Source organism: Papio anubis, chromosome 10 (assembly GCF_008728515.1).
Source record: "Papio anubis isolate 15944 chromosome 10, Panubis1.0, whole genome shotgun sequence".
Lineage (NCBI taxonomy): Eukaryota > Metazoa > Chordata > Mammalia > Primates > Cercopithecidae > Papio > Papio anubis.
In genome coordinates, this window is record NC_044985.1 from 103,411,690 (window position 1) to 103,435,483 (window position 23,794).

Sequence of the window (23,794 nt, forward strand, 5' to 3'; positions counted from 1 at the left end):
AGCAAAGGACCCCAGAGGTGATATCCTTGGTAGCCTCAGCTTTTACACGATCTAAGTCCATCCTACGGCGGACACGCTCTCCTTTCCCTGGAAAATGACTGTTTGCTTCGAAATAATTTTTCTCTAACAGAAAGCTCCATTTCTCTAAACTTGGCTTCCCCGCGCAGTTTGCAAACGAGTCAGGGTTTCCTCACTGGCGCGGTAGGCTCGCCGAAATCCAAGCGAGAGTCCCACGCTGCGCAGGGCGGGGGAATAATGGGGGCCCAGATACAGAACAGGCAGTCCAGGACGCCACCGCACCCACAACCACGGAGAGACCGCCCCTCCCGAGCCAGCCTCCGCACCGCCCCTTTTCGATTCGTTTGCATGACCTAGGGCGCGGTTTCCGGCGGCAGAGGCGTGTTTTCCGGTCGTCCCTTGGCTCGATTTTCTTCCGGGGAGGGACTTCCTTTCCATCATTGATAGGCGCCGCGCAGCTGAGCTGGTAGGAGGACCAAACGGGGAGGGTCGGTATGTCTGACCAGGGCTTATGTTCCTCCAAAGGGCGGCCAGGAAGATGCTCTTCCTCGCTCTTCTTTCTCGCCTTTTTCTCTGCACGACGCCTCGGTTTGCGTGGACGCCCTGGGCTTTTGGCACTACCGCCCACCTGAGGCTCTTCCGCTTCCTCTTTCCCCCAGGCTCCGCCCCCTAGCGTCCCGTGGCCATGACGACCGCTCAGCGGGATTCCCTGGTGTGGAAGCTCGCGGGGCTGCTGCGGGAGTCCGGTGAGTGGACTTCCGGTTGAGCTGGGCCTCGGACGAGGTGGGGGTGGTGCCTTCTGGAGACATGCCCTGAGAGTCACGGAATTACGACTGGTAGGGTCACCAGGTGTCAGAGTTCAATTTCTTTACTATTCCCAGATTTGTTCGCCCTTACAGGGGGCCTTTGCCTGTGATAGCCCAAATCCTAGCCGTCCTTTGAGGCCAAACTCCGGTATCCCTCCCTCCGTGCCTTCTCTGACACTGTCAGAAGGAAGTGATCGTTACCTGACTAAAAGCCCCTCAGGACCAGGGACTGATCTCGATCATAATCATTGTCGTGTAGCAAGGTACTAAGTACAGTAGATGGAAGCACGAGATTTGGAGTCGGACCCACCTGGGTTGGAATATCAACCCTCTTTCAAACTTGCCAAACTGTTTCCTGAGGCTCAGTTTTCCTCACACATTGCCATAATGATTGTACTTAACAGTTGTGGGGATTCGTTGTAATTCATGTATTTAGTACAATGCCTGCAAGTATAGTAACTGCTTACAGTTGGGAGCTATTGTTATTGTAATGACTTCCCTGGTGCTTGGCACTGTGCCTGGGCACAGTGGAGCCACAGTAGTTGTTGAGTACTTGGTTGGCATTAATTGTGGTAGAAAAAGCCTTAGCTTTGAGATCAAATAGGAGAAGTAACTTCCTGCCAATTATATGATCTCAATCAAGATTTTTCACTTTCTTGAACCTCAATTTTCATATCTGTAAGATGGGGTTAACAGTGCTCTTTGGGAGATTCTGAGAAAGTTTGAATGAGATATCAAAGTCATCTGGCACATACTACAGTTAATGTTAGCTGTCCTCCATCACTCCATGCTCCCATTGATGATATCTGTGGAAACTCTCTTTCTAGCAGTTTTCTTTTCTTTCTTTTCTTCTTTTCGAGACAGAGTCTTGCTGTGTCACCTAGGCTGGAGTGCAGTGGCGCAATCTCAGCTCACTGCAACCTCCACCTCCCGGGATCAAGTGATTCTCCTGCCTCAGCCGCCTGAGTAGCTGGGACTACAGGTGTGCACCACCATGACCGGCTAATTTTTGTATTTTTAGTAGAGACGGGGTTTCACCATGTTGGCCAGGTTGGTCTTGAACTCCTGACCTCAAGTGATTAACCTGCCTTGGCCTCCCAAAGTGCTAGGATTAAAGTCGTGAGGCACGGCACCTGGCCAGTAGCAGTTTTATTTCCTGGCTTGTATTGATAACTTTGCAAATGTTTTATATCCTTCTCTGGGAGGAGACAACTAGGAGGCCCTTTGAGCGTGGGAAGAGTCCTTGAACCATGTCTGTATCCATCCTCAGTGTCTAGTACATACAGAATCCTTCATGTCAGGTTGTAGGACTTGTTAATTTATTCAGCGATGAATGGTGGGTGTGTGAATGTGTGACTACAAGGAGGTAGCAGGAGAAGAGCTTTGTGGCAGCAGAATAGTTTCGTATCTTGATTGCGTGGCTGCAGGAATTTATATAAACAGCATATAGCTATATATACATATTGTACCAACATCAGTGTCCTGATTTTTTTTTTTTTTCTTTTGAGACCAAGTCTCGCTCTGTCACCCAGGCTGGAGTGCAGTGGTGTGATCTCGGCTCACTGCAACCCCCACCTCTCAGGTTCAAGTGATTCTTCTGCCTCAGCCTCACGAGTAGCTGGGACTACAGGCGTGTGCCACCATGCCCTGCTAATGTTTGTATTTTTAGGAGAAACGGGGTTTCAGCATATTGGCCAGGCTGGTCTTGAACTCCGGACCTCATGATCCACTTGCTTTGGCCTCCCAAAGTGCTGGGATTACAGGCGTGAGCCACTGTGCCTGCCCCTTTTTTTTTTTTTTTTGAGATGGAGTTTAGCTCTGTCACTCAGGCTGGAGTGCAATGGCTCAATCTCGGCCGTGTCACCATGCCCAGCTTAGAATATTTGTATTTTTAGTAGAGACGAGGTTAGAGTCCTAGAATAATTTTTTGTATTTTTAGTGGAGATGGGGTTTCACCATGTTGGCCTGGTTGGTCCTGAACTCCTGACCTCAAGTGATTAACCTGCCTTGGCCTCCCAAAGTCCTGGGATTATAGGCCTGGGCCACGGCGCCCAGCTCAGTGTCCTGACTGTGATATTGTACTATAGCTATATAAAATGTAACCGTTAGGGAAAACTGGGTAAAGGATATAGGGGACCTTTCTGTACTGTTTCTGCAACATCCTTTGACTCTATCTATACTTATTATAGTTTTTAAGCCAAAAAAAATTCTTTCATGCCTAGCTTGTAGCTGCACTTTTTTAGGTGCAGTGATGAATACCAGGGTGATCAAAAGATGCCCTCAAGGATGAAAGTCTCATTAGAGAGAGCATTTTTAACAGACAGCAGTAACAATGCCTTAGTGCTGTAACGAGTAGTTATTCTTTCTATGGCATACTTTTTAGTATTGCTTGAAAGTTTCTACAGAAGTGCTTTGCAATCAGAAAATGAAATAAAGATAAGACATCCAATTAACTTTTATGTAATAATAAGTGACTGCAATGTGAAAATTCAGCAGTATTACTTCTTGAGGCGGCTTCCTGGAGGAGGCTGGTCTCTAGCTGGGTGGTGGAAGGGGGTGTTTCAGAACATGAGAGAACTGTGAACCAAGTTGGCTGTATTTCCAGCACTGTCAGTAGATGAGGCTCTTTTGAGCAGAAGGTGAAAGAAAATTTGGAAGAGTTGGTTGGAGTTGTGTAGCCAAGCAGTCTCATTAGGCTGAATGAAATGGTAGGACTTTTTTTTTTTTTTTTTTTTTTTGAAGATGAGGGGAGCCATTGAATGCTTTTGAGCTGTGAAGGAGATAGAAAATTTGATCCTGCAATAGAACATCTACAATATGGATTGGAGTGGGTATATTTTGGCATAGCAGAGTCTTAGAATAAAGGGAAAAATCTTTTCACTGTGTCTTCCCTCCTGTCTGCCCCTCTTTCTGCAGGGGATGTGGTCCTGTCTGGCTGTAGCACCCTGAGCCTGCTCACTCCCACACTGCAACAGCTGAACCATGTATTTGAGCTGCACCTGGGGCCGTGGGGCCCTGGCCAGACAGGCTTTGTGGCTCTGCCCTCCCATCCTGCTGACTCTCCTGTCATCCTTCAGCTTCAGTTTCTCTTCGATGTGCTGCAGAAAACGCTTTCACTCAAGGTTCTGGGTGTGGGGAAGGGGCAGGATGTGCAAGGAGCCCAAGAGAATGATGGAAGTTGGGGGTAGGGTAGGGGTGCAGAAGTCTGCACTGCCAGGATCCAGAGGGTGTCAGAGGTACCAGTGGTTGTGCTAAGAAAGGAATGTTGAGGACAGGGAGATCTGCTGTGCCTCAGTAAATGGAGTTATTTATTTATTTTTTTTTCTTCAGCTGGTCCATGTTCCTGGTCCTGGCCCCCCAGGGCCCATCAAGATTTTCCCCTTCAAATCCCTTCGGCACCTGGAGGTATGGGGACACGGGGGGATGTGGGTGCACAGCACCCAACTTGAGGCCGCCCCTGGGGATAGGAAAGAGAAGGGCCTCTTTGGTGAGGAGGCCAGGCCTGAGTATACCCATTGCTCTGCAGTAATGTGATATCCACTGTCTTTCCATTTACTGCTTCCCTAAACCATAGCTGGGCTTTGTCGTCTTCTCCCTCCTCCCAACTAGGAGATATGGGGATGAGGTCTTTGTCTTCTGTGGGGTTCTGCCTTCCTCCCTCCCCTTTCCTTGTCCCAGCTCCGAGGTGTTCCCCTTCACTCTCTGCATGGCCTCCGAGGCATCTACTCCCAGCTGGAGACCCTGATTTGCAGCAGGAGCCTCCAGACATTAGAGGTAAGGAGGGTGAGGGGTGAGCTCAGACGCCTCATCCTGAGAGACGTAGAGGACCGAGCTCTGATATTCTTCCCTCTCTGCAGCTCTCCCTGCCTCCTGCTTCCCGCTAGACAGTGTCCTCCCTCCCTCTCTGTGTTCCCGCAGCACTCAGTACCTGCCTATATATTTACAGTCGTACCTACCGTATTACATTACATATTCTAGTGTCTACCTTCCCACTCTCCCCACAGTGAGTTCTTGGGTCAGGGACCTGGGCTTTAAGCCTGTATCTTCAGATGGAGTTCAGTGTATAAAAAATGAATGAGTGACTGGGTGGTAGAGCTTGGCCTTGGCATGGGGAGGAGGGGGAGAGTGGGGTAATGAAGCACCCATCCGCCCACTCAGGAGCTCCTCTCAGCCTGCGGCGGTGACTTCTGCTCTGCCCTCCCTTGGCTGGCTCTGCTTTCTGCCAACTTCAGCTACAATGCACTGACCGCCTTAGACAGCTCCCTGGTGAGTGCCTTGAGAGGGTTTCGAGGAAGGGCAAGGCCAGGCCTTTGGGGAGGAGGTCCAGCTGGTTGACCAGATAGTATTGTAGTGAACATCGATTCTCTGCCTCTTTCCCATCTCTCTTAGCGCCTCTTGTCAGCTCTGCGTTTCTTGAACCTAAGCCACAATCAAGTCCAGGACTGCCAGGGATTCCTGATGGTGAGTATGGGCAGTCTGGCAGCTGGTACACCATGGGTCTTTGATTGCTCTGTTCTTACTCTCTCTCCTTGACCGGCTTTTACTCCCACCTTGCTTTTGCCATGAGGGTGGAGCTGCATTCTGGGAGATAGCACTGCTTAGGCAGCACTAGCATCAGAAAAACCAGAGTTCAAATCTCAACTTCTAATACCTGTACAACTTGGAGCAAGTTAGTTACCTCTTGGTTTCTTTACCTGTAAAATAGAAATCACAAGAGTACCTGCTTTTTTTTTTTTTTTTTGAGACGGAGTCTTGCTCTGTCACCCAGGTTGGAGTGCAATGGTGCAATCTCAGCTCACTGCAACCTCTGCCCCTGGGTTCAAGCAATTCTCCTGCCTCAGCCTCCCAAGTAGCTGGGACTACAGGCACGTGCCACCACACCTGGCTAATTTTTATATTTTTAGTAGAGACAGGGTTTCATCATGTTGGTCAGGCTGGTCTTGAACTGCTGACCTCAAGTGATTCACCCACCTTGGCCTCCCAAAGTGCTGGGATTACAGGCGTGAGCCACCACGCCTGGCCAAATACCTGCTTGTATAGTATTAAAATGATTGTGAAGAAGTACCCGATGTTACTTAGTCTAGTGACTAGCTCAGAAACTGGCAGCTTTTGTGATCATGACGAAGAACCTTTCTTCTGGGTCCTCCCATCCACCTGTCAGAGATAAAGCCGAACTAGTTAAAGTGGTAAGGACAGATTTTTATCAGTGATAAACTATTGCAGCGGGGAGGAGGGTGCAACGTAAACTGAACGCCACTTTAATTTGTGCAGAGGTGACTGGGCATTTTAAAAGGAGAGCGAGGGAATAGGAAGGGGAACTGTGAGGGTTTGAGCAGAGTAAGGGAAGTGGAAATGTACAAAAAGCAGAAGTGGAGGTTGGACCACATGAAGCCCTTCCAGGTTTGCTAAAAGTTAGGCTTCTACCTTCCCACAAAGACTGGGAGACGGGAGCCCTGTCATCAGGTGTTGGCTGGAACAAATGGGAAATTCTTTTGGCAGCCTTGACTTTTCCCAGACAGGAACTTAAGGGGGCTAGAGTCGCCATTCTAGGGATGCATCCCTATGCTAGAACTTCGCTGTTTTTGTTCAAGTTTTTTACTGTGGGGGTTGGAGAAGTCAACAAAAATCATTTGTGTTGAATTTTGTTGAACTTGTGCTAAACAAGTCTGCAGTTCTTAACAGGCCGAAGTTGAGGCCTAGTCAAAAAGAAGGCCCAGAGGAGCCCAAGTAGGGTTTGATCAAGGTGAGAATCTTTGTCAGTCCCTCCTCTAATTTGAGGAAAGAAGAGACACTCCTCTTTCCCCCGAACAATATAAATCCTTTTCTTCCTTGATCACTTCCTTTTGTTCACTAAAAACCAACTGAGCCATTCGTTGGTACTTGGTAGGGGATGAGTTTTGCTGGATGGTGCGAGTGACCGGGCATTTAATGATGGACATTTCTATGGAAACAAAAAAGGAAAACAAAGATGAATGTTTGAAACAGACTGTAAATCCATTTTCTGAGTCCAGAGGGCAGCCAGTTGAGATTTCTAGGTGTTGAGCTCTATGTTTCTTTAGATGGTGGAATGAGGATAGCGGTGGCAACCGATGGCTTTCTTGGTTTGTAGTTTGAATGTTTGTGGTGACGGCATAGACAGTGTTGCAGTCATGCTTATTTCCCTGAACAGAGTCTGGAAGATACAGGAGTGTCAGTGGACTTTCTTTTTTTCTTTTCTTTTTTTTTTTTTTTATGAGATGGAGTTTTGCTCTTGTTGCCCAGGCTAGAGTGCAATGGCGTGATCTCGGTTCACCATCACCTCCGCCTCCTGGGTTCAAGCAATTCTCCTGCCTTAGCCTCCCGAGTAGCACCCACCACCACACCCAGCTAATTTTGTATTTTTACAAATAAAAGTGAAAGATGGGGTTACAAGTAAAGATGGGGTTTCTCTTGGCCGGGCGCGGTGGCTCACACCTGTAATCCCAGCACTTTGGGAGGCCGAGGCAGGCGAATCACAAGGTCAGGAGATCGAGACCATGGTGAAACCCTGTCTCTACTAAAAATACAAAAAATGAGCCGGGCGAGGTGGCGGGCGCCTGTAGTCCCAGCTACTCGGGAGGCTGGGGCAGGAGAATGGCATGAACCCGGGAGGTGGAGCTTGCAGTGAGCCAGGATCGCGCCACTGCACTCCAGCTTGGGCGACAGAGCAAGACTCCGTCTCAAAAAAAAAAAAAAAAAAAAGATGGGGTTTCTCCATGTTGGTCAGGCTGGTCTTGAATTCCTGACCTCAGGTAATCTGCCTGCCTCGGCCTTCCAAAGTGTTGGGATTACAGGTGTGAGCCACCGCACCTGGCCTCAGTGGACTTTCTAAGGGGCTCATATCACAGTAGCTCCAGGCATGTAGGTTATCCACACGTGATCTGTAGATGATGTATCTTTTGAAGTTCATATCACCTAGTCCAACTTTAGCTCATAGGGCTTTTGTTAAGATCCTGGGGGAGGCCTGGCGCAGTGGCTTATGCCTGTAATCCCAGCTCTTTGGGAGGCCAACGTGGGTGGATCGTCTGAGGTCGGGAGTTCGAGACCAGCCTGACGCCAACATGGAGAAACCCCATCTCTACAAAAATGCAAAATTGGCCGGGTATGATGGTGCATGCCTGTAATCCCAGCTACTCGGAAAGGCTGAGGCAGGAGAATTGCTTGAGCCCGGGGAGCAGAGGTTGCAGTGAGCAGAGGTCACGCCATTGCACTCCATCCTGGGCAACGGGAGTGAAACTACGTCTCAAGAAAAAAAAAAAAAAGATCCTTGGGGGAAAGGGCAGCTATAAGTCACCTAAAATTCCACTAAGGATCTGGGCACTCAGGTTTTAGTTCTCAGTGATGCCAAGTTGGGAGGAAGAAAATTGGAAATGTTAGTTTAGAAAATCACAGCCAAATAATGAAGAAAGTGAGAAGAATTGAGACTTTGGTAAGGGCTGATGTGTAGGATAGCAGGACCCATTCCAGTTTACAGGTAGATAATACAACTTCAAAGAAAATGAACAGGACTAGAATCTGGTAACCCATAAGGGTGTGTTAATAGTTTTTTCATTAAAACAGATTTCTCTAAGGTCACTCCCCTTTTGATTAAAAACAGTAAAAGTAGGATTATTCTTTTTTACAGAATAAATCTGATCCTGTTAGATTTGGTCTGCTTATTTACATAAGTGTAGTAAGAATGGTAATTGACCACAGAGGCCCTTTTTAAGTTTGCTTTCCTGGAACTTTTTATAAGGACTCTCAGACTGGACTTTTAAACCCTCTCAAGGTTAGGAAGCCAAGAACGTGCCATCAGACTTCACGTATAGAGTACCTATAGATTTGTGAATTCTTCTCTTCTTAACATCTCCAAAATATCCTAAGATTCCTGGGCCTGCCAGGATCTAGTGTTTGCCACTAATTTGTAAGTCTGGGAACCCTGTAAGCCAAGTGGCAGGCTGGTTTTTCCAAGAGGGCTTTGTAAGCATTGGCTCCGTAGAGTCAGCTTTCGTTCCTTAAAACTGTCTGGCCATATCTGATTTTATGCATTATTTTAAAACATGACATTCCAGTTATATATATATATATATATTTTTTTTTTTTTGAGGCAGAGTCTGGCTCTGTCACCCAGGCTGGAGTGCAGTGGCCAGATCTCCGCTCACTGCAAGCTCCACCTCCCGGGTTCGCGCAATTCTCCTGCCTCAGCCTCCCGAGCAGCTGGGACTACAGGCGCCCGCCACCTCGCCCGGCTTATTTTTTTTTTGTATTTTTAGTAGAGACGGGGTTTCACCGTGTTAGCCAGGATGGTCTCGATCTCCTGACCTCGTGATCCGCCCGTCTCGGCCTCCCAAAGTGCTGGGATTACAGGCTTGAGCCACCGCGCCCGGCCTCCAGTTATATTTTAAAAGTCCAGTCAAAACCTCGTTATATAACCAATTTTCCCCATTATGTCCTGTTACCAGGAGGGCTGACCCTACTGAACCTGTGAAAATAACCATATTGCTACGTAAATAAGAATGCCCAATGGGAGTTCCTGAATTCTGGAGGGATCAGGCATGGAGAAAAGATAAATGCTTCATATATATATTTTTTATAAAAGTATAATTTACTAAACTGTTTCATGTGATAGATCACATAAAAGAAAAGGGAAAGAGGTTCCTTATATCCAGAAAATAGGACATTCAAGAACCAACAGTATTTTAAACAAAGCCATTAAAACTATATTCATTCTTCACCAGTTCATTCAGTTTTATGTAGTCAGTTCTTATTGTGCTTGATCTTGGGTTAGCAGTGTTATGAATCCATCAGCTTTTTCATTAGAGTTTTGGAAATTCTGACTTGGTCCAGTGGTATGATATCAAAGTTGTTTAAGCAATACCACCAGAAGCCTTTGCCCTGGAGGACCTAGCATAGTCCTTTTCTATGGGTCTCTGCAGCAGTCTCTTTTTGTTGAAGGTGAGTACTCTGGGCTGTAGCCGATTGTAAGAACTTTTAGGAAGCAGGGTAACAGTAACTCTGTGGATGACAAGAGTTAGATGGTCTGTTTCCATGAGTTTTTTTTTTTTGTTTTAAACCCTCAGTTGGTTGCTTTTGAAGGTCTCTGAGTCCCTTGAGACCCCCAGTAGGGGCAGAGGACCTAAATTTTGAGTGACTGTAGGGAGTTGAGGGTCTGGAATATGAAGGGAAAGGTCTAGCAGGGTGAGTAGGGGTGAAGAAGGAGGGGACTTGAAGGGGAACCTGTCAGGGGTTCCTTCAGGAGCTGAAGGAAAGAGGAAAGGTGGGAGAAGGAGGAAAGGGGAGCAGAGGTGATGCGAATAGGGGCTCTTAGAGGAGCCAGACTGGGGAGATCTTAAGTTTCCCAAATAAGCCGTTGAAGTTCCAGATTATCCTTAGTAGAGTGTTGCGAACAGGAAAGGAAATGGACAGAGTTAGTGCCGTAGTGGTGACATATACTGTGTAGTCAGCAGTGGTTTGAGAAGAGGGTTTCAGTTGACTGTGAAGTCCATGGGAGGAGCAGGATCAAGGAGGGAAAACAGAGAGGACTCAAAACACAGCCATGAAGTACTTTTAGCCCAGGAGTCAGGGAGTGAATTCTTGCTTGAAACAGAGTGAGGAAGAACTTCTAGCCTAGGAGGTGCCTTTCACACGAAGCTTGGGACTCTAATCAAGCTTCGTGAGTGTACTTGGAATCATGAGAGTCAAAAGCTTCCTCACTGTGCTTCAGTGGATGTTTGTCACAGGCACTGGGCTGGGAGTCAGACTCACTGATGAATCCCCATTGATCAGTCAGGAGCGAAGGCAAAGGCATCAAAAGTGTGCAGCTTGGGGTCCCAAGTGAGAGGGCTAGGGGTGTCTGACGATGAATCTGACCCAATTCAAGTCATGACACTAGGTGGCTGTCATGGATAATGCTGGACACTAGATTTTAATCAGTAATAAACAATTGTAGTAGTGAAGAGGGTCGAGTGTAGTCTATTTTTGTGCAGGGGTCACTGGGTATTTTATTTTATTTTATTTTATTTTATTTTATTTTATTTTATTTTATTTTATGTTATTTTATGTTATTTTATGTTATTTTATGTTATTTTATGTTATGTTATGTTATGTTATGTTATGTTATGTTATGTTATGTTATTTTTTCGAGATGGAGTCTTGCTCTGTCACCAAGGCTGGAGTGCAGTGGTGCCTGCAGGTTCAAGTGATTCTCGTGCCTCAGCCTCCCAAGTAGCTGGGATTACAAGTGTGTGCCACCATGCCCAGCTAATTTTTGTATTTTTAGTAGAGACGGGGTTTCACCATGTTGGCCAGGCTAGTCTGGAACTTCTGGCCTCAAGTGATCCGCCCTCTTTGGCCTCCCAGAGTGCTGGGATTACCTGTGTGAGCCACTGCGCCTGGCCGATTGGGCATTTTAAAAGGTGGGGGAGTGGGCAGGGGAATAGTAGGGCCTTGAGCAGAGCTGGGAAAGTGGAAATCAGGTTGGTCCACGTGAAACCCGTCTGGGTTTGCTAACTAACTGGCACTTATCAAAATAAGGCCCTTACCCTTTTACAGAGACTGGGAGATGGGGCCCTATCTTTAGGAGCTGACTGAAACAAATGGGAAATTCTTTTGGCAGCTTTGACTTTTCCCAGGCAGGAACTTAAGGGGGTTGGAGTCACCATGCTCAAGATGTGACCTTGAACTGTTAGGAACAGTGCTGGTGTTGTTCAAGTCTTTTAACGTGGGAGTAGGGGTGGATGAAATCATTTGTGCCGAGCATGTGCAGTTTTATATAGGCTGAGGTTGAGGCCTAGTCTAGAAGAGATCTCAGAGGACCCTGACTAGAGTTTGGTCAACGAGAGAATCTTTTTCACCCCTGTACCCCTGCCAGGATTTGTGTGAACTCTACCATCTGGACATCTCCTATAATCGCCTGCATTTGGTGCCAAGAATGGGACCCTTAGGAGCTTCTCTAGGGATCCTGATACTGCGAGGCAACGAGCTTCAGAGCCTGCATGGTGAGTGGGGGTGTGTGATGGGGCAAGCACGGAGGGGAAGAGGGAGAGTGAGGTTCGGGCTGGCCTGAGTACCACGTGCCTCTAGAGCCTTGAGAGGGCTTATGTGGAGTGCAGGGGTGCTCCGGCTGGTCTTTCTGTGCACCCTCCCCGAGTGCATGTACCACACTCACCTGCGTGTACTCATCCGCGTGCCCTTCCTTCCTTCTTGCCCCCATCCCAGGCCTGGAGCAGCTGAGGAATCTGCGGCACTTGGATTTGGCATACAACCTACTAGAAGGACATAGGGAGCTGTCACCACTGTGGCTGCTGACTGAGCTCCGCAAGGTGAGATGGCAGTACATCAGGGGCCTGAGAGCCACCCTTGCAGCCACCGCCCCATGCTGGTTTGGTCAGTGCCTTCTTCACACAGGGAGGGCCAGGGCCCCAGGCCCTCCTCATTCTCCCCTTCCTGCCCCTCAGCTCTACCTGGAGGGGAACCCTCTTTGGTTCCACCCTGCGCACCGAGTGGCCACTGCCCAGTACTTGTCACCTCGGGCCAGGGAGGCTGCTACTGGCGTGAGTGATCGTCCTATGTCCACTCTGCTTCCTCTTTCCTGCCCAGTCCTCCCCTACCTTGCACCGTCTTGCCATCCCTGGGTGAGGGGCCGAGGACCTGGACCCTGCTTACTGTGTTGTCAATACCTGGAACTCAGCAGGATGGATCCCACCACATACTCCCTTCCCCACCCTTTTTGTCTTTGCTCAGTTCCTTCTCGATGGCAAGGTCTTGTCGCTGACAGATTCTCAGGTCGGTGTGGTCAGGGGGCGAGGACTGTTGGGGAAGACATGAAGGGAGGGCCCTGGGGAGAGAACACAGGGCTGGCTGGTGACAGGGTCTTCCTGGTCAGTGGAAAGTAGGGTCCTGCCTTTTGGCTGGCTTGGGCAAGGCAGAGGTGCTCCCAGTCTCCATCCTTTCTCTCCTTCCTGTTGTCAAATACCAGACTCACACATCCTTGGGGCTCAGCCCCACGGGCCCACCTTTGCCCTGGCCAGTGGGGAGTACTCCTGAAACCTCAGGTGGCCCTGACCTGAGTGACAGCCTCTCCTCGGGGGGTGTTTTGGCCCAGGCCCCACTTCATAAGGTTAAGGTAAGCAGCATCCTCCGCTGCCTCATGCCTGGGGTGGGGTGTCTCTCTGGGGACTCTGGGCTGCAGTGGGCAGGGAATGGTAGGAACTGTGCTTGCACGTGGTCGGGGTTTCTTTGATAGGTTGGATGGCCAGCCGTGGATGGCAGGGCTGGAGGCTTGGCTTTCACAGAATTTCTTCCCTCCACTAACCTCAGAGCCGAGTCCGTGTAAGGCGGGCAAGCATCTCTGAACCCAGTGATACGGACCCGGAGCCCCGAACTCTGAACCCCTCTCCAGCTGGTAAGTCAGCTTCACCCCACTAACTCTCTCGTCCATGTCCGGCTCACTCTGATTTTTAAGTTACGGTGAAGGTCTGCTGGAAGAAATGTTATTTTTTGTTGGTAGAGTATTATAGAAGGCTTCTTAGTCTTTCTTCTTTTCTTTTAGTTTAGAGAAAGGAGAAGACTGCTTCTGGGAGCATTTTGAAAACTTTTTGAGGAACATTAATTTTGTAGGGTGTCAAGAGATCATGTAGGCCAGGTGCAGTGGCTTACATCTGTAATCCCAGCACTTTGGGAGGCCGAGGTGGGAGGATTGCCTGAGCCCAGGAGTTTGAGACCAGCTTGGGCAACATAGAGAGATGCCCATGTCTCCAAAAAAATTTTTAAATTAGCCTGACATGGTGGTGTGCACCTGTAGTCCTATCTGCTTGGGAAGCTGAGGCAGGAGGATCGCTAGAGCCTGATAGTTCAAGGTTGCAGTGAGCTGTGATTGTGCCACTGCACTGAAACCTGGTGACCGAGTAAGACCCCATCTCTTAAAAAAACTAAAACCCAAAACCAAAAGAAAGTATATATGTGTATATATATATAAAATAATAGAATTGTGGCCAGAGAAGTTTGGGAAATGTGAGGTTGAAAAGAAATAGATGTGTTCGCTGCAGGCCGTCTCAGGACCTTTAGGATGCTGTCATGCATGCTGAGTCTCCAGAAGCAGCATAGGATGCGCAGCTTGGATTGCACTTGACCACAGTGTTCCATAGGACACACTTCAGTACATGCCGCGGAGGGGACACCTGTAGCCTCCCCTGCCCCGTCCCCATACACAGTCCATTGCCCCCTCATCGCTGAGGAGCACCATTGAAGGATTTGGGGCCATCTGTGTGGGGTGGGCTTGCTCAGCTCTGGGTTCCCCTCCTGCCCAGGATGGTTCGTGCAGCAGCACCGGGAGCTGGAGCTCATGAGCAGCTTCCGGGAACGGTTTGGCCGCAACTGGCTGCAGTACAGGAGTCACCTGGAGGCCTCTGGAAACCCTCTGCCGGCCACCCCCACCTCTCCTGCCCCCAGCACACCTCCAGCCAGCTCCCAGGGCCCTGACACTACACCCAGACCTCCACCCCTGCAGGAGGAAGCCAGAGGCCCCCGGGAGTCACCACAAAAAATGTCAGAGGAGGTCAGGGTGGAGCCACAGGAGGAGGAGGAGGAGGAGAAGGAAAGGGAGGAGGAGGAGAAGGAGGGGGAGATGGTGGAACAGGGAGAAGAGGAGGCAGGAGAGGAGGAAGAAGAGGAGCAGGACCAGAAGGAAGTGGAAGGTGAGCCCTCTGTGGGCTGGGGCGAGCTGGGGCCAGCGGCCGTTGGGATGTTTGTGAGTGGTGGGGCCTGGTGGGTGGAGGGCCAGTGCTGGGGAGGGCGGCGTGTGGGTACTTTCCCTCCCTGCAGGGCTTCTCTCGGTCTCTCCACAGCGGAGCTCTGTCGCCCCATGTTGGTGTGTACCCTGGAGGGGCCTGAGGGCGTGCGGGGCAGGGAATGCTTTCTCAGGGTCACTTCTGCCCACCTGTTTGAGGTGGAACTCCAAGCAGCTCGCACCCTGGAGCGACTGGAGCTCCAGAGTCTGGAGGCTGCTGAGATAGAGCCGGAGGCCCAGGCCCAGAGGTCACCTGGGCCCACGGTGAGTTGGGGGCGGCAGGGCACTGAAGGAGCCAGCTATGGGCACATGGCTGTTGTGTGCCCTGCACTGGGCTGGGCATTTCCCACAGTCTCTCCTTGGCACTAGGAGTCGAGGAGGGGAGCCTCAGAGGTTGCAAGTGCTCGGGAGGCTGGGCTGAGGAGCAGGGATTCCGTGCTCGAGCTTGGACGTCAGCACAGGCCTTTAACAGGCTCCAGAGCTCCTGCCGTCCTCCACGCTCTCAGCATCCCTCATCCCTCTGATCACCGCTCCTGCTGATTTTCACCTGGTCCCCCTCTTCTGCACAGGGCTCAGATCTGCTCCCTGGAGCCCCCGTCCTCAGTCTGCGCTTCTCCTACATCTGCCCTGACCGGCAGTTGCGTCGCTATTTGGTGCTGGAGCCTGATGCCCACGCAGCTGTCCAGGTGATGGGGCCTAGAGTAGGGGCCCAGGAGGCTGTGGGGATTAAGAGAGCCTGAGGGGAGCGGCAGCAGGCCTGAGGGCCAGGGGCCTGTGGGAGGTGTCCATCTGGGGTCCGCCTGCTCACAGCTGCCTCTGATCCACCCTCTGTCAGGAGCTGCTTGCCGTGTTGACCCCAGTCACCAATGTGGCTCGGGAACAGCTTGGGGAGGCCAGGGACCTCCTGCTGGGTAGATTCCAGTGTCTACGCTGTGGCCATGAGTTCAAGCCAGAGGAGCCCAGGCTGGGATTGGACAGTGAGGAAGGCTGGAGGCCTCTGTTCCAAAAGACAGGTACAAGGCCTGCCCTTGACCTCTCTGCCCACACGCCTCCCCTGTTGCAGGGAAAGTGGCTGTGTGTAGGGGAGTGTGAAGGGGGAGCCCCAGGGAGAAGGGGCTAGAGTGGAGACCAGTTGTTCTGCCTGGAGGAAAAAGAAAACCGCCTGCCTGCTGCATTTACAAAAAGGAAAACAGAAAAAAAGAAGAAACTATATCCTGCTTTTTTTGGTTTGTTTTTTTTTCTTTTAACTCTAAAAGTCAGGAAGTGCAATCTCTGTAACTGTGCTTGAACTCATTATTTTTTCATAACCTGAAACCTTGTTTGTGTTGGGTTTTTTTTGGCTGATATTTCAGACACTACATAAAACCTGACGAGCCCTCACGCAGTATTGGATGGTGGTGCTGCACCTGCCAGCAAGTGTAGCTGTTGAGTGACATGCTCGGGGAGTTGGCTTGGTTTGTCCTTCCCGGCTGACCTTGGAAGCTACATAATGTCCTGTGGCATTTCTTCATGCGCTAATCCTTAAAACAAGAATTGTTTCCATTGTAGACCAGTCAGAAAGTACTATCTTTGAAGAAGACATTGAAGAAGAAATATTCTTGATAACAGCTATGTGGAAATGCCAGAATTTTATTAGCCAGTTTTCTCTTCTTAGCGGCAGCTGGAGCAGGGGTTTACATTTTATTCAGAAAATGGAGCCCTGCTCTGTTCCCCACTGTGAACTAGCCTGGGCATGCAGCCTTAGCGACACAGTGCAAACAAAAACAGCCGCCAGCCCCTCCCGGACCCTGGCTCTACACCATGAGTCGCTGTGGACTCTGGAGCCTCTTCCATGATGGCGTTATTAATGAACGCTACTGTGGGCTCTGTTCTCCTTTCTTTTTTTTTTTTTTTGAGACGGAGTCTCCCTCTGTCACCCAGGCTGGAGTGCAGTGGCGCAACTGCGGTTCACTGCAAGCTCTGCCTCCTGGGTTCACGCCTTTCTCCTGCCTCAGCCTCCCTAGTAGCTGGGACTACAGGCGCCCGCCACCACGCCCAGCTAATTTTTTGCATTTTTAGTAGAGACGGAGTTTCACGGTGTTAGCCAGGATGGTCTCAATCTCCTGACCTCGTGATCCGCCCGCCTCCCAAAGTGCTGGGATTACAGGCATGTGCCACCGTGCCTGGCCAACCGTTCTTTCATTTGCACCTCAGTTACCTCCTCTGAACAAAGAAGGGAATGAACTCACCCCATGGTGCTGTTATGCTATTTAAATGTGACAGTAAGGCACCAAGCAGAGGGCCTGGCAGAACACAAAGGTCCCCTGTAAATGGTAGCTGCTGCCGTTGCCCCAAGCTATATGGTCCTGGGCAGCGTGTGTAAAGGATTTAATCTTTTCTTTACTCTTTGCAAAATGGGATAGGGAGAGTTTCTCTGGTAATGAAATGTGATCATACTGGCATGGGAGCTAGCACACGCCCAGCACAGTGCAGCTGCTCAGAGTGCTGCGTCTCTCATTGCTGATCCATGTCCTGATTCCTTCCCGGCTTCCTGACACTAAGGATGAGTATAAGATAGACTCTATTGTCATCCCTAATTTATAGATGAGGAACCAGGTTCACAGAGCTTAGATGACTTGCCCATGATTACAGAGCCATTAATTGATGGAGCCTAGAATTGGACCCAAATATGGCAAGAGAGTTCTCTCTGTCTTTCGAGACCTGTTGATTTTGGTCTTCCAGACGTTGCTAGGAGAGCCCTGAAGTAACTTGATCAGCCCAAGTCTGTAGGAGGGCGTAAGAGCAGGGCCTGGTTGTGTTTGACCCAGTCAGAGAGGGCCTAGAGTTAGAAGGTAGAGTGCACTTTGAGGAGGTTGTGGGCCAGGGTTAGCTCATCCCTCCCTGGGTTGGGGAGTGATCAGTCGGCAGCTCTACTGGGAGAGAGGGAGCTGGTGGGCTGGGGCGCGGTGGTTGTGTATGAAGCTGGAGACTTGGGCTCAGGGAAGACCTGAGAGTGGGAAAGGAACATCAAGAGCATGGTGGGAGTTGTGGCACTTTGTGGGGGAGGCTCACGGGGACCGTGTCCATCTTCCCTCCAGAATCTCCTGCTGTGTGTCCTAATTGTGGTAGTGACCACGTGGTTCTCCTGCTTGTGTCCGGGGGAACCCCCAACAGGGAGCAGAAACAGGGAGAGCAGTCTCTGGCTCCCTCTCCGTCTGCCAGCCCTGTCTGCCACCCTCCTGGCCATGGTGACCACCATGACAGGGCCAAGAACAGCCCACCTCAGGCACTGAGCACCCGTGACCACAATAGTTGGAGCCTCAGTCCCCGTGAGTATAGGCAAAACAAGACATAGATGGGTTTGGGGAAGGGAAGGGACACTGATGGGGAGGTGGAGATGGAGCCCAGGGGCTGCCACGGGCAGGCTGATGTCCCCTCATTGCCCTCAGCCCCTGAGCGCTGTGGCCTCCGCTCTGTGGACCACCGACTCCGGCTCTTCCTGGATGTCGAGGTGTTCAGCGATGCCCAGGAGGAGTTCCAGTGCTGCCTCAAGGTCTGTGCTCCCTGACACTGCCCATGCCCCTAGCTGGCCAGGGTGCCCACTCGTTTCCATCATAGCCAACTGAGTCAGATCACTCTGGAGTCACCTGATGCTGGCTTCTGGTTTCAACCCCAGCAGCTGCTTGCTGTGTGGCCGTGGACCCATTCCTTGGCATTTGAGTCCCAGTTGTTGCCCATCTGCAATGGAGATAGCGATGCCTCCCTGACACACTGGAGTGCATCAGAGGTCGTGTTGAAGCTGCCCAGCCCCTGGCACTCATCAGTGGGGCCTTCTAGTAGTATTATAAACCCATGATGTTATTAGGCCTTTGTTGTGCACCTTTTGTGCTAGACACTGAGGATCTACAGATCCATCTTGCCCTTGATCTTACAGTCTGGTGTGAGAAGTTCACAATGATTGTGCAATATGCAAGTGCTGTAATCGGGCTAAGGCCGTAGAAGGGGTATCTAGTCCAGCTTGAGTGGGTCAAGGAGTCTTCCTGGGAGGTGATGTCTAAGCTAAGTCTTGAAGGATAAGTTAAGGAGTAGGGAGGAAAAGAATGTATTAGGTAAAGGAATGTATTAGGTAAAGCAAATGCATGGAGGCCCGAGACTGTCACTGGTAGGGGGAGCTGCCCAGGATGAAGGCATCTGGATGTGCAGGGTGAGGGGCGGGGGTCCCGAGAGGACTCTGGGGGGCTGGCAGGGGCCAGGTCAGGAGCTGCAAAGGGTTTGGACTTGCGTGCGAACCACGAGAACCTGCGGTTGAAATGGGGCAGTGATGGTCAGTTTTGTGCCTTAGAACAGTTAGTCTGGCAGAGCGTGGAGCGGGTGAGGTGACGAGGCGGGGAAGCGGCTGCGACACTGAAGAGCAGGGCACCGAAGACGAAGAAAGCGATGGTGGATGAAAGAGAGGCTGGTCGAAGAGTATCAGGAAACTACTAAGGTAAAACGGATCGAAGTCAAACAAAAAGTCTAAAACCGTCGCCAGAACAAATTAAATCGGGGATCATGGTTATGGCAAAACTGGTGAAAGAGGCAGTGGCAAAAAGTCGAAGAACAAATAAAGATCGGCCGTAAAGCAAAGCAAAGTCGGTAAAAAGTCGAATAAAGAATGGCAAAAATCACGCGTCAGTCAAATCCGAAAGATCGCAATCCATCAATCTCGACAAAAGTCATCAATCCGAAATCAAAATCCTCCTCGAAAATCAAATCAGAAATCAAAATGTCGAAAAAAAACAAATCGAGATCAAAAATCTTCAAAATAAATCCTCAAATCCAAATCATCCGCTCAAATCAAAATCAAAATCGCAAATCGCTCATCAAATATCCGTAATCAAAAATCAGATCAAATCCGTCATCAAATCAAATCTTTCGAAAGAGGCAAATCAAATCAATCAATTGATAAGTAGAGAGAATGCAGTGGAAGTGAGGGAATCACAGTAAGGTCTGGGGATGTCCCCACAGGAAGTGGAGAGTGAAGTAGAGGGGAATGGGAGTGTGAGTGAGAGAATCAGTGGAGGTGTAGAGAGGAGTCACGGTGTGTCATGAGGTGAGGGGGAATCACGGTGGAGTCGAGGGGAGATGGGGTGATGAAGTGAGGTCGGTGGGCAGGGGAGATGGAGATCTGGTGCGTCTGAGGAGTGATGAGTGGTGTGGGTCTGTGGGGAGCAGGGCTCCCTGGGACTCACAGTGAGCCTCCAGCTAGCTGGCTGCAGCTGACCCTGGCCGTTCCCCTGCAGGATCTGAGTGGCATAGAGCTGGGCCTGGCAGGCCAGAGCCTGCAGCTGGAGTGGGCAGCTGGGGCGGGCCGCTGTGTGCTGCTGCCCCGAGATGCCAGGCGTTGCCGGGCCTTCCTAGAGGAGCTCCTTGGTGAGGGGGGAAGGGAAGGCAGGAGGGTGGGCAGGGTCCTGGGGCCGAGCTCCCCACCTGGTGCCCAGTAGCGGAGACAGAGAGGTTACAGGACTTGTCCCTTGTAGAAGTTTCTCAAATCCAGAAATGTGGAGAACAGGAAGGGATTGAGAGGTGGTGAGTTTAGGCTGGACGAGAGCAGAGCCTTCTAAAGTTCCCTGGCCTGGCTCTGTCTAGGTGTCTTGCAGTCTCTGCCCCCTGCCTGGAGGAACTGTGTCAGTGCCACAGAGGAAGAGGTCACCCCCCAGCACCGGCTCTGGTGAGTCAATAGGAGGCAGAGGCTGGGGTTGCTGCTCAGTCCTCTTTTCACAGAGCACCAGACATGGCTCTGTGCTGAGTAGGTCCTGGGCAGCCACCTGTCCTCATGCCATGCCCCCCATGGGCCCCTAATGCCTCCTCCCAACGCCCTGCAAGACTTTCTTCCCACTTCCCTCCCTCCAAGTCCTTCCCACCCCCTAGCGGATCTTCCTGTGACTGCCATGTTCCCCCTAGGCCATTGCTGGAAAAAGACTCATCCTTGGAGGCTCCCCAGTTCTTCTACCTTCGGGCATTCCTGGTTGAAGGTGAGGCCTCTGTGCTGCTGATGCTTCCCTGGTCTCTGTACCCCACCTTGTCACAGGCACTGGCCCACACGCAGCACCCGTACAGTGCCTTCGTAGCCACTGACAGTTCTTGGAACCTGGACTTCCTCTCACTTGAGAGCATAGCCAAGTAACAGCCTCAATGTGACCTGACTCTCTCTAGGCGGGGTCAGGAGGCCCCCAGGATCCTCAGTTACCCAGAGCCTTTGCTCTCAGGCCCAGGCTTTCTATGAAGTGGAGCAGCGTGGCTGAGTCGGCCCTGCCTCATCAGTCAGAGAGGGCAAGGGCGGAGCCTTGTTTCTGTGTAGGGTGGGTGTGGGACAGTGGAGGGTGGTAGGCCTCAGAGGTGTTCCAGACTAGAGATGCCTGGAGCTTGGGAAAGGGAGGGTCTTGGCCCCAGGGGCACAGGCTGCTCTGTGACCCACCTGAGTGTGGTTCACGCCTCTTCTCCCCGGCAGCACTGGGACGCTGGCCCCGGGAATCTGGGCCCCTCCATGACCTTCCACTCTGGGTGCCTCTTTCCCTACAGGCCCTTCCACCTGCCTTGTATCCCTGTTGCTGACTCCGTCCACCCTGTTCCTGTTAGAAGAGGATGCTGCAGGGCCCCTGGCAGAGCCCCCACCCCCAGCAGCATCTGGCGAAGCCTCTGAGAAGGTGCCTCCCTCCGGGCCGGGCCCTGTTGTGCGTGTCAGGGAGCAGCAACCACTCAGCAGCCTGAGCTCCATTTTGCTCTACCGCTCAGCCCCTGAGGACTTGCGGCTGCTCTTCTACGATGAGGTGTGTGTGTGTGTACGTCCAGTGAGAGAGGGAGGGAGGGGAGATGGCGAGCACAGGTTGGGGCCATGAGGGCAGGGTGGGAAATGGGTCTCGGAACCCTGGGCATTGGCGGCAAGATGGCACTTACAGATGAGAGAACACCATCCTGGCTAACTTGGTGAAACCCCATCTCTACTAAAAATACAAAAAATTAGCCGGGTGTGGTGGTGGGTGCCTGTAGTCCCAGCTACTTGGTGGCTGAGGCAGGAGAATGGCGTGAACCCAGGAGGCGGAGCTTGCAGTGAGCCGAGATGGTGCCATTGCACTCCAGCCTGGGCGACAGAGCAAGACTCTGTCTCAAAAAAACAAAACAAAACAAAACAAAACAAAAAACAGATGAGAGAACTGGTGTTGGAGGAACTGGGGGACTCTGGGCTTGGATGAGCACCAAGTCAGAGAGGGAGGCAGCTGTAGGTGGGGGAGACACCTGGACTGGGAGCCCAGCCATTTATTAGCCGTGAGGCTTTCTTTCTTTTTTTTTTTTTTTGAGGCAGAGTCTCACTCTGTCGCCCAGGCTGGAGTGCAGTGGGGCGATCTCGGCTCACTGCAAGCTCCGCCTCCTGGGTTTATGCCATTCTCCTGCCTCAGCCTCCCGAGTAGCTGGGACTACAGGCGCCCGCCACCTCGCCCGGCTAATTTTTTTTGTATTTTTTAGTGGAGACGGGGTTTCACCGTGTTAGCCAGGATGGTCTCGATCTCCTGACCTCGTGATCCACCCGCCTCGGCCTCCCAAAGTGCTGGGATTAGAGGCGTGAACCACCGTGCCCGGCCAGCTGTGAGGCTTTCAGTGAGGTTTCCGGCAGCTTTGAGTTGGCAGGATTGGGCCGGTTGTATGCCAGCCATTTGGCCTTTGTGACCACCACCTGGGGAGATACTGTTACTGGTCCTATTTACAGATGAGAAAGCTGAGGCTTGGGGCTGTTAACCAGTTTGCCCAGGCCAAAGTGGTGGAGCCGGGAATTGAATCCACAGTTCCCTGAAATTGTGTCCGCATCTTCTGTACAACAGGGAAGATGAAAGAGACAGGTCCTCTGGGGGCTTTCAGTAAACATTGACTGGATTCTGTTTACAAAGCTCAGTCGGGATCTTTTATGCGGAGTGACACGGGCCTGGGGGAGGGGTGAGGCCCTGAGCCAACGTGGAGACAGTGAGGCCTTCCCGGAGACTTCCCCTGGGCCCACCCTGATGTGGTCCCCATGAGCCTCGCCTTGCTAACTGCTCGCTCTGCCAGGTGTCCCGGCTGGAGAGCTTTTGGGCACTCCGTGTAGTGTGTCAGGAGCAGCTGACAGCCCTGCTTGCCTGGATCCGGGAACCGTGGGAGGAGCTGTTTTCCATCGGACTCCGGACTGTGATCCAAGAGGCGCTGGCCCTTGACCGATGAGGGTCGCACGCCGACCTTGGCCCTGACCTCAGGAGCCACACTGTAGACATTCCCTCTGCTGGTCTCTGGGTCTGGCTTCCAGGCTCTGGCTGTGGACTTGTTCAGCCTCTGGGTACTAGCCAGTGAGGCACCAAATGACCCAGGGCTTAAGGGAGAGGCGAGAGAATGATCTGGCCTCAGGGGACAGGCCACGTGGTCAGGAGGAATATTTTTCCTGCACTTTTTCTCAGGTATCAATAAAGTTGTTTCCAACTCATAGGTCATGTGTGGTACTTAGATGTCACTCATAAGGCCTGCCGTTCCCCTAACCTCTTCTGACAGAAGCTATCCCGCCCATCACCTTTCCTGTATGGGCAGCTCCAGTCAGCCTTGTTTGTACCATGAGACCCCATCTCCAGCCCAACTGTGGTCCCAGCATGGGGGATCCAGTAGAACTCATGACCCACGGGCACACAGCCCCAAGCTGGCAGTGACCTGTCATGTGGCCTGGCATGGAATTGCTGCCGGGCCACACAGAGTCCCGCTCTCTTGAATTTTATGTGGGAAGTAGTGAGGACTTCAGGCCCTCGCAGAGAGTGTCTGGGGAGAGGGTGTGTGGAGTTGAGTGGTGACCTTTGCTTCCTGCCATTGCCTTCTCAGCACCGCCTCACTCAGCCCGGAGGCCTGGATGGTCAGCTCCACTCCCTCACCTCTTGTCTCCAAGTCTGGCCCCAGTGATTGGTTCAGATATCCTCATGTGACTTGGTTTGGCTTATGAAGGCCCAGCGCAGGCATTTGACTAGAGTAACCAAGAAAGAGGCAAGTTTCCTTTCAGGGTTGCTGAGAGGATAAGCCTGGAGCTGCTGGCTTTGGGGAGGCGCTTTCCTAAAGTGGAGCCATGAGAGAGAGGAAGACGACCCGGTGGAGAGATCAGGGCCAGATCCTGGGGATATCTTTGAAGCCCCTGGGTCTAGTTGTGCGCAAAGACAGAAACGCCTGT

At 51.4% G+C, this 23,794-nt stretch overlaps 1 protein-coding gene across 1 annotated transcript; it reads left to right on the forward strand.

Moving 5' to 3' along the window:
- Positions 1–703: 703 nt before the first annotated feature.
- STK11IP (serine/threonine kinase 11 interacting protein) lies at positions 704–22,815 on the forward strand (the record flags this gene model as incomplete). Its single annotated transcript, NM_001169020.1, is given in 23 exon segments — positions 704–764; positions 3,741–3,946; positions 4,155–4,229; positions 4,503–4,598; positions 4,983–5,090; positions 5,214–5,285; positions 11,692–11,818; positions 12,039–12,142; positions 12,278–12,373; positions 12,564–12,605; positions 12,799–12,945; positions 13,140–13,224; positions 14,129–14,515; positions 14,666–14,871; positions 15,177–15,293; positions 15,443–15,620; positions 17,685–17,915; positions 18,036–18,139; positions 19,821–19,998; positions 20,215–20,296; positions 20,530–20,600; positions 21,148–21,395; positions 22,666–22,815. Coding segments are annotated over 23 exon segments (3,171 nt in total), but the record flags the coding sequence as incomplete, so codon positions are not given.
- Between the last annotated feature and the right edge of the window lie 979 nt (positions 22,816–23,794).